The sequence below is a fragment of the Sinocyclocheilus anshuiensis genome, unplaced genomic scaffold (genome assembly GCF_001515605.1).
Source record: "Sinocyclocheilus anshuiensis isolate Anshui unplaced genomic scaffold, SAMN03320099.WGS_v1.1 scaffold110, whole genome shotgun sequence".
In the NCBI taxonomy this organism is placed as follows: Eukaryota; Metazoa; Chordata; class Actinopteri; order Cypriniformes; family Cyprinidae; genus Sinocyclocheilus; species Sinocyclocheilus anshuiensis.
In genome coordinates, this window is record NW_015544155.1 from 1,242,952 (window position 1) to 1,253,448 (window position 10,497).

General features: G+C 35.4%; 1 protein-coding gene across 1 annotated transcript in view; it reads right to left on the minus strand.

Annotated features, from left to right (window-relative positions):
- Positions 1-10,497, minus strand: part of LOC107695417 (brefeldin A-inhibited guanine nucleotide-exchange protein 1-like) — a 68,102-nt gene that overhangs the window by 26,728 nt on the left and 30,877 nt on the right. Inside the window, 6 exon segments of the mRNA XM_016495316.1 lie at positions 1,517-1,650; positions 3,406-3,596; positions 4,339-4,455; positions 5,474-5,741; positions 9,482-9,593; positions 10,005-10,087. Coding sequence (XP_016350802.1) covers positions 1,517-1,650; positions 3,406-3,596; positions 4,339-4,455; positions 5,474-5,741; positions 9,482-9,593; positions 10,005-10,087 — 905 coding nt within the window.

Consider the following 10,497-nt stretch of genomic DNA (forward strand, 5'->3'; position numbering starts at 1 on the left):
TCTTCTTTTATGTTCGACATAAGAAAGCAACTCATACAGGTTTGGAACGACATGAGGGTGAGTAAATGATGACAGAATTTTCATTTTTGGGTGAACTATCCCTTTAACTTTTGCCTTACCGGGGTGAAAACTGCATAAAAACGAATGAATTGAGTATTTAAATACTTAAAATTTCCTCACTGACATGGCCAAAGAAAGACACATTAAGAAAATCCAAAAATATCGAGAATTCAAAATAAATAGGTTCTGCTGGTGGCAGGCATTAGCTGATTGTGTTTAGTGTTAATTAGTGTCGTAGCTGTACAATAATCCAAAAGTTAGCTTATCGTTCAAGAGAAAAGAATAAAGCTTTCAGAGTCACTACTAAAACCATTAAAAAATAGTTTTCGGTAATTAAAACAAAACTCAAACAAAATAAAATATAAATATCAAAACACTTCGAAAATTAGAAATGTTATTATAAATGTGAAAAGTTTAAGTTGAACTAAAATCTATTGAAGCTTTAGAGAAATACTAAAAAAGACAAACGTAATAATAATTACAAAAGCACATAGAACTAAACTAAAACTTAAAACAAAAACTGAAAATCTAAGAATAAAAGCTAAAAAAAAAAAATAATAATAGCATATAAATAATAAATAATATTAAAATAACACTGGACTATGGTTTTCAGATGACACAACAATACAGTTTCATTAAAATACCCAATTTTCATGAATTAAATTATTAAGTATTTAATTAAATATTAATATAGTAATTCTCAAAACTATCCAGCAACAGAATCCAAGGGTACTCTATAGAAACAGCTACCAAACCTGTACTAACTGTACTAATTAACAAAATGAAGCTACATTTTCTGGACGGTTGTCAGGGCACTTAAGGTGTTGTAGGCAGTTTCTAAGTGGCTTCTAAAAGATCCTTCAATGAAAGCCCATTTTACTGTCCTCTAGTTCAATCACTTTAAACACAAGTAATAAAAAAAAGGTTAAAAATGTAACCTCTCCTCAACAAACGGCATGATCTGAGGCATCATTTATGTCCCTAGCCTCCAAGTATGCTTGCCTTAGCATGCACCACTAATAAATAAAGTCCAGGACCTGTCCTGATGTAAATCAAGAGTGGTCAACAGGTCTCATTCCATTTGACAAAGAGTGACCAATAGCACTGAAACAAGCTTCCTTCCTCACTGCCCCTGAAGATAAACCAGAATGAATGGCTCTCTTTCTCTTCAAACAACAGGGAGGAGCATCTCTCTTGCCCTCTGACAGCCCTATTCACCTGTTATGGGACGACAGCTGATAAAACCATATAGATAACTCAACTCTGTGCAATACGGACTGATGCCGTCAACACACACACACTCACACTAAAACCACAGATCTCAGATAGGATATAACCACATCAAACTCAGTTGGATCCAGACTGGGGATGTCATTTTTGGCACAATATTTGGTACAACAAATAAACAGTTCCTTTCGTATACAGTCAGAAGTTTTATTTAGAAAGACAAGCTTACTTCGGATCAGGGGGACTGTCTGAAAGGGGCTTCATGGAGAGCTTGCAGAGTGAACGGAAAACCAAGAATGCATCCTTCTGGAGAATATGGGAAAACTTTGCACCTGGTGCTGAACCAGTGGTAGCTACCGATTCCTGTGGGAGAAATGCTCATGTTAGAATCCTTCAGCAATCAAATTTAACTGCCAGGAAAATGAATCATCATCTATAGTACGTAACATGCATCAACCATAAAAAAGCAACAGGCCATAAAATTGGCGTTATGGTCCATTAAGCATATACAATGGCCCCAAAAAATATTTGGACACTTGTGACACTTAAAAAAAAAAAAAAACCATGAATACCTTTGTGTTTATTAACAGGATTTCTGCAGAGTTTTTAAAATCCAGTAAGACTTTTGTATAAAATTAATACTGTATGTTCATACAGAACAAACCCATTCAATCTCAAAACAAATCATGAATCTGAGATTCTTTTACTTTTTTCTTTTTTTTTTAATTAAACAGGGATATATTCAGCTGCAAAACAGGGTAACTGCAAGTTTGAAATATTCAAGTTTATATGCAAGTTTAAAATATTTAAGACTCATGTTTTATTCAATATATGCATAATTACTGAAACTGGTAGAGATGCACCGATTGCAATTTTCTTGGCCGATTCCGATTTCTTGTTAGTGTGATCTGCCGATACCGATTTTTGCCGATTCCGATTTTCTTTCTAAGAACTATAATTGACAGCATATACAAACAAAAATCTACTTTTCTTCAACGCAAAGTATTATTTTCATAAAAAACACAAGTAAAGTCAGTAATAAAATAAGAACAAATAAAAAAAATTGCAAACAACAGCACAAATAAATGCAATAGAATAAAGAGAGCTATGAAACTAAGTTTTTCAGCGAATATTGGACTGCAGTCCCTGTAAGAGTTTATCCACGGACCCAATATACTGTTACACAACATGCGTTCTCTTTCTCAGCTATTTAGCGTTCCAAAACTGACTGTGACGGGCATTTTGACAATTTTTTATGTATTTGAACGTTTTAGCGCAGTTAGCCACTCATTTTGGTATTTGTGGCTCACAAGCTGTTTGAGACTGAGCGCGGATTGTGCGCTCCACTAATATAGATCAGTGGTGGTGCGCGCGTGTTTGGTATAAGCGCGAAACCTGCGGGAATGACTAAAATAATGCGCAATACAAGCACTATTTAACCGGAGCGAATGAGACGTGTGTGTGAGAGATCACCGATCCGGGCCGATCATGAGGAAAATCGGCCGATTCCGATCCCTGGCCGATCGATCGGTGCATCTCTAGAAACTGGTCTACGCACTTAAATACCAATACAAGTTAATTAGAGGTCGATCGATATTGGATTTTGCTGATGCGATAATATTGTGTTTAAAGAAAGGCAATAACAAGATTGTAACAATACTAGGAAATATCTATATATTGAATGTCTCAAATAATGTTCTTAGTCTTTCCTTCCTGTGCTGGGGTGACCTAAAGAGAGGATACACAATTTTGTTGAATTAAAGGCCAGACACTGTTTACTGTGTGAGCAAAGAAACGGGTGAAAAAAACACCAGGACTCTTATTTCCAAAAGTGTATATGCTTTATTTATTACTTCTAGCTGCTCATTCAAAAAGATGAGGATGAGGAGAACTGCTTTTTTACAAAACATTTCACAGGAGCAGTTTGATATTGTAGCAAAACACTTGAGAGAAAGGAGCGCATCATGGTTTGTGACATCACAAACAAATCCTAAAATTTAATTGAATTAAATCAATGAAGTCAGTCCTGGACAAACAAGCCAGTCAAACCAATTACACGTGTAAACAAGAAGCCATTTGACTTTTTTTCCCATTCATGGCAGAAGTGGAAACTGGTACCTGAGTGTCAGTGGAGGAGACAGACAGTCTGTCGTCGGGGAGGGACGGAGTGAAGCTCGCAGAGATGGGTGTGCCAGGGATGCCATTGACGTGAACACTTTCGTTGTCGCTGCCCAGCCCTCCCTCCTCTTCCAGCGAGTTTGGAATACCCTCAGCTGGCCCAGCCTCGCTCTCACGGCTTTCCTTAACATCTGAACACAGAAAAACAGACTTCGGGTCAAATGGGATGTTTAAAGTGTATCGCTACCAAAATCAAACAGTCACTAGTCTAGCCATCCAAAACCTAAAGATTTGCTTCCTGATTTGGGACAGTTCACCAAAAAGTGAAAATTCTGTAATCATTTTCTCACCTGTCATTACAATCAGGTTATTACAAACCTGTCTGATTTCTGTAGTACACAAAATTAGACATTTTAAAGAATGTATTAGTAACTTTTCCCCCACAAAAGTAATACTTTTAATAATTATTTAATACAATTATAATTTTAAAAATGCTGTTCTTTTGAACTTTCGAGTCATCAAAGAAACCTGAATAAAATGTTTTCACATTTTACTATGGTTTTCACAAAATTATTACGCAGCAGAACTGTTTTATAAGCACAGAATCAACATATAATAATGATTTCTGAGGGATCATGTGACACTGAAGACTGGAGTAATGGCTGCTGAAAATTCGGCTTTGCCATCACAGGAATAAATTACATTTTAAAATATATTAAGATAGAAAACTGTAATAATATTTCACAATGTTACAGTTTTTACTGTATTTTTGACCAAATAAATTCAGCCTTGGAAAACACTTCTTTCAAAAACGTCAAAAAAAATCTTACTGACCCTAAACGTTTGATCAGTAAATACACACAAAAATAGGTGACACTTAGTTTTTGGGTGAAATGCCCAACTGTCTCTTTAAGCAAAATGAATATACCTCACCTCCAGCAACCGTGTTTACAACTTCTTGCAAAATACTCTGTACGATCTCCTGCGCTTTCTTTTCATAGTTCTGGCTTTCTTCTTCCTCTGTGGCTTCCGTGCCATGCTCTGCCGCACCTAAAAAGACAGCCGAGTACGTTTAAGCGTCTAATTCTGTCTAGTCAGGCATTCATGGTGCGATAGGAGGATTTTCCCTCCAAGCACGCTCTGTAGTCACATTAAATCCACGTTATCAGTTTCCCAATTTAGCTTTAATACGTGTTATTAAGAGGGAACTCCATACTGCCTGTAACTTGGTGAGGTTCTGATGGAAAGCTGTGCTATTAAACTTACGTAAGACACTGACACAGTTTTCCAATAGTGACACATCATTAGAAGACGTCTTATCTGTTCTGATGTCAAGCCTGAATACACGATTAACTAATAATGACTAGGAATCAGAGCTTGGTTGTGTCTAGCAGTGTTGGGAGGAGGAGGGTAACCAAATAAAAATAGAGACTCTACCAACCTAAACGGAGTGTTCACCCAAAAATGAAAATTCTGTCATCATTTACTAACCCTTGTGTCATTTCAAACCAATAAGACCTTGGTTAGACTTCAAATCACAAATTAAGATTTGAATCTTCTAAGTTTTGGTTGTCTGGATTTTGAATAGAGAAACAGAAAACTCACAAGGTATTATTAAAAATATCTTAATTTATTTTTCAAAGATTAACCAGTCTTAAAGGTTTGGCATAACATGAGACTGAGTAAATTATTACAGAAATATCATTTTCTGGTGAACTTTAATGACATATCAGCACCAAAGCTCATGGCAAGAACAAGGTGGAATCAATAAATAAATACAAAACTGTATCGTTTAAATGAATACAAAAAATATTCAAACTGAAAATTACAATCTATACAAGACTTCCCAAATGTATCTTTTAAAAAGAAAATCTGAAACTCTTTCTGAATACACCCTACATTTTCAGTCACATTTATAACCAAGTGAACTGAGGCAATAATGAAAAGCATTCTCCTAGAATATTTCACTGGTGTCTAGAGTCATTTAGAGAAATTACCATAATCATTTACATTAACATAGAACCCTAAAACTAAATTAATCTCTGCATGTTTGCATGCTTCTCTTTACTTTGCGCAGCAGCAGTAGCCTGGTCTGCCTCGGTCTGCTCATTCTCCGCAGGGCAGAAGTCTGTGCCGTTCTCTGGTTCGGGACTCTCGTACGGTGGGGATCCCTGCTCGACCTTGCTGCCCTGGTGTCCCGGTCCACCGTTAGCCTCCATGGGCAGGCTTTTGCCGGGGGTGTCGATGTGCCGCTGTCCAGGAGACTCTGGTTCTTGCTGGCTGACTGGAGAATGCTGTCTGTGCCTCTCTCTTTCCATCTGCTTGGCTTCCTGCAGCTGGAACACACATACACACAAAGTCAACTCATTTTAAACATGAATCAGAGTGAGTTTATACACTCATGTTTCCTCCGGGGCAGCCGGGAGCCCAAAGCCAAGCTGATGTCCATCCATTTCTCTGAACGGGAGGCAAATGATTACATTTAGGAATACAGACGGTTCTCGTCTTTTAAAACAAAAAGAAACACAAGACCAGGATCTTATAGCATCTTACTGTATGTGAAGACAATGTCTGTGTTCATAGAGACAGATGGTGGTTTGACTACATGCACCTGGAATGACAATCTGGACTACGCACATGCTTACACTGGTGTTTTAAAGGGGTCATATGATGCTATTTTAAAGATCATTATTTGGTGTATTTGGTGTAACAGAATATAAAACATACTTACAGTAGTCGGAATTGTGACTTTTTTTTAGAAATAGCCTTTGCACAGCCAGCCTTGTAGGCTACTCTCCTAGGTTCACAAAACTGTAGTCCATAAAATGTGTTGCACAAATCTGGGTTGTGCTGTTCTGTTGTAAATAAATCTTAAAATCTTAACATCTACTTTCGGAAGGCCAAATAAAGTGCTTTTGCTTTCGCACATCATATGACCCCTTTAAAGCAGGATAAGTGTATGACTCTTAAAGGGGCAGTTCACTCGAAAATGAACATTCTGTCGTTATTTACTTACTCTCATGTAGTTTTGAACATGTAGAACATTCTTTCTTCAGTGGAACACAAAAGAAGATATTGCATACACAATGAAAGTCAATGGTGTACAAAAAAACTTTGGACTCTTGATTTTCACTGTCTTTTGTGTTTCGCAAGAAGGATCAAGTAGCATCTTCAAATTCTCCATAGGCGCTATGGCACTAAAATTCATTGCAGGGGGAATCAATCTGCCATCAGTGATGGTGAACATGCCACATTATGCAATCCTGACTAAAAAAAATATTTTATCATCTGCATATTTTGTCTCAGACACAAATACCATGTCAAAAAAAAAAAAACACACACACACAGGGTCCAAATGGCCCAAGTATGACAACTGAATCTGAGCTGGTAGCTTATACAAACTGAACATGTACAGACAGCAATAAGACTGGGTCAAAAACAACATTTTGGCTTTGGTACAATACCAGCTCCTACCCTGGTATCCATAGTGAATCAAAAGACCTTGGGCTTAGCAACTGATAAAATGAAAATGGGGCTGTAAATAAGTAAGTAAATAAATAGTTTGATATAATACCAGCATCTGATACCTAGTAAATAGAAACTAGAAAATAAATAGGAAAAAAACAATTATAAATCAATATCTTATATAAAATATAAAATTAAACTAGGTCTGTTAATAGATTCAATAATTCAATGTAAATAATTTGTAATTAACATAGTATATATGCATTATAAGTTATATTTGTAAATAAAATAAAATAAACAAACTAATTCAAATCTCAAGATAGAGTAATTAACCTAACCCTAACCCTCAAACAAACACATCTTCAATATTGGACAGCTGATTAGTTATGCATGATGTGTCTGGCGGTGTCAGAATAAGTCACGCTCCGTCCAGACTGCTAAAACTGCGCGACAGTGTGTTTAGCTTGTGCCAAAACCGCAAGCCCCACTTTCAAAGTGGCATCCTTTTGATCATTGCAGCGACTGTGAAACATCTAAACTGCACCTCACTGTCCTCATCCACATGCAGCTATCTAATCCACAAAGATACAGACACGTCGCATTTGCTCCTGGCATCAACATCCATCTCGGATGATACGAAATCAAATGACAACACTAAATACAATTGTAAACAAGGTCCAAAATAATTCTCGATTCGATCGCTCAGTGCAAAATGTGTCCTGAACAACACTAATCATGTGACACACTATCATCTGAAGTTAATCGACTAAAATAATTGTGCAACAATTCTGCTCAAAACATTGTTTATGTCGTGATCAAAGTGTATTTCAGAAAAACAATGACATTATACTATTTAAACTGAGCTGGATGTTGACATCACTGAATTCAATGATGAACTGTCTTTAACTGAAAAATTTGTGTTTACTATTGTCATTTTGCATTATTGACACTATTTTCCTAATTAATGCTGTTCAGTTGCTTTGACACAATCTGTATTGTTAAAAGCGCTATATAAATAAAGGTGACTTGACTTGACATTTTTTTTCTATACTTCCTTTCTTGATATTGAATATTCAAAATATACTAGCAATGATTTTGCAGTATATAAAATTAAGCACCGTTGTGAATATCACCTTTAATACACTTTCATAATGTGTCAGTCAATCAAAACTCTGATCCAATGTTTCCTTGCCATTATTACTGAAAATATTAGTGGAATTTTCCATGGAGCATTAATATTTATTAGTGCTGTCAAATGATTAATCGCGATTAATCGCATCCCATGCATGTGTTTGTATTTATATATACACATTAATGTATATACTGTGTATATACATTAAATATACACAGTATACACACATATTATGTAAACAAACTTTTATTTTGGATGCGATTAATCGCGATTAATCATTTGACAGCACTAATATTTATGTATTAAAATGTCTATTTTAAAATATTTTGTGCACAAATATTGTGGTTTATGATTAAAAAAAAAGTGCATATTATTAAAAAAAAAAAATTTCATTCAGTGAAAAAAACGGAGAAAACCTTGATTATTTTAAAAAGATTTGTATATTTACTGTACATTACATTCACATACAGGCACATTCTGAAAATACAACAAATGTTTGATTAAAATGTTGGTTGCTCTGTTCAACTAAGTATTTTTTAAAGAAATTAATACTTTTATTCAGAAAAGATGCATTAAATTGATCAAAAGTGACATTACAGACATTTAAAATGTTGTTCTTTTGAATCTTTTCAGGAAGAAATCCTGAAACAATTACGATTTTCACAAAAATATTAAGTGGTTTTCAACATTGACAATAATAAAAATAAAAAGTTGTAAAAAAATAACAATAAAATGTATTATTATTATTACATTGATTAAAATATTAAAAAAAAAAAGTTAATTGTATTTTTGATCTAATAAATGCAGCCTTGTTAAAAAATCTTACTGATCCCAAACATTTGAATGGTAGTACTCTTGTCTAAATAATTTCTAGGAAAAAATTGCCCAGTCCCATAGAGTAACATATATAGTCATTAATTAAAGACTTTCCTAACAATCCAAACACGTTTGTCACAGGACAATTACTACCAGCTGTCAACAGCAACTTACGACCAAATCAACTGAGACGGATGTTACTACCAGGTGTAAACGTGGCCTTACAAACAAGAGAGAACTGCTGTAATCACACTCTTCCACAACAAATAAACATGGTAAGACAGATGAAAGAAACTCATTTGTCATGGAGGGGACGACAGCAGGCAGAAAACAAACGCAACGAAGCCAAGGCAAGCAGACTTGAGCGAGACGTCTGAGAGAGAATCGGAGAGAGAGACAGAGTGCGAGAGTGACGGATGAAACTGATGTACACAAACGCAGAGAAAATGTCAGATCAAGCAAATTTCAAGGCAGTCCTGTCACTCTTTACCTGACGATCTCGCTTTCTTGATGCCAAAGACCAATTGATCTTGTGATTTGTAAGCTATATTTTGAGGGGGGAAGGAGGAGGAGGAAGAGGCATCAACCAAAAAGAAAGAAGAAAAATGTGATCAAGGTGTCATTTCTCCATATTACCACAGGAGAAGTGTCAAATGCACTCACTGCTTGGTTCTCCATGCGGGCGAATATAACATTCAGCATCTGCGTGAGGGTGGCTTTGGCCGTGGTCTGGTTGATGAGGTTCTTACTGGCCAGATAGATGTTGTAGCACGTTCTTGAATTAGTAGTTTAAACAAACAGAATCATTCCCCATTAAAAATTGCAACTGCATTTAAATAAATAAACAGAATTTCCATTTAGGAGCTGAAAGACATTTCTGCCAGTTTTGCCAGAATTTTTTTTTTTTTAAGAATTTGAAAATCCCTTTATGTCATAATAAATTTGAATTTAATAATACTTATATAGGTTTTAAATAATAATAATAATAATAATAATAATAATAAAGTAATAAAATAAATAATAATACAATTATTATTAAATTATGATGACAGAAAGGGATTTTCCAATTATTAAGACAATTTCTGCAGAAACTGACAGAAATATGTCATACTATTATTATTATTATTTTTTTTTTTACAATGTCATTAATGATCATTATTTAAGTAGAGATATACTTCTGATATACCTTCTAGTACTTTAATATTGCAAATTATGATCCGTACCTTCATGGATCTCTATGTGCTGCGAGGTCACGGCTGTAAGCAAGGCCTGTCGGGGGCCGGAGTGAAAAGAAACAAACACAAATGTCACCGCTGAGGAAGTTAAGCCATGAGTGTAGCAATAAACCCTAGGAAAGTATTCGGACAATATGGGGAGCGTTATTATTTATTACTTTAGCTGCAGGAATCTTGGTAAAGTTCAAACAGATTAGGTTCGACATGCGGCCGTATGGAGGAGTTCAGCAGCTTTCAGGCGCCGTGGTTGTCCTGCTACTCCGCATTCCACAATGAGATTTGTAAAACAATAGCTTAGGCAAATGACGCTATGGAAATCTGAGCACTACAGGTTAGGGCAGTTCTACATGAACCTATTCAAAATTCAAAAAAGACATGCTCAAAAAAAACAAACAAAAAAAACCAATTATATATATATATATATATATATATATATATGTGTGT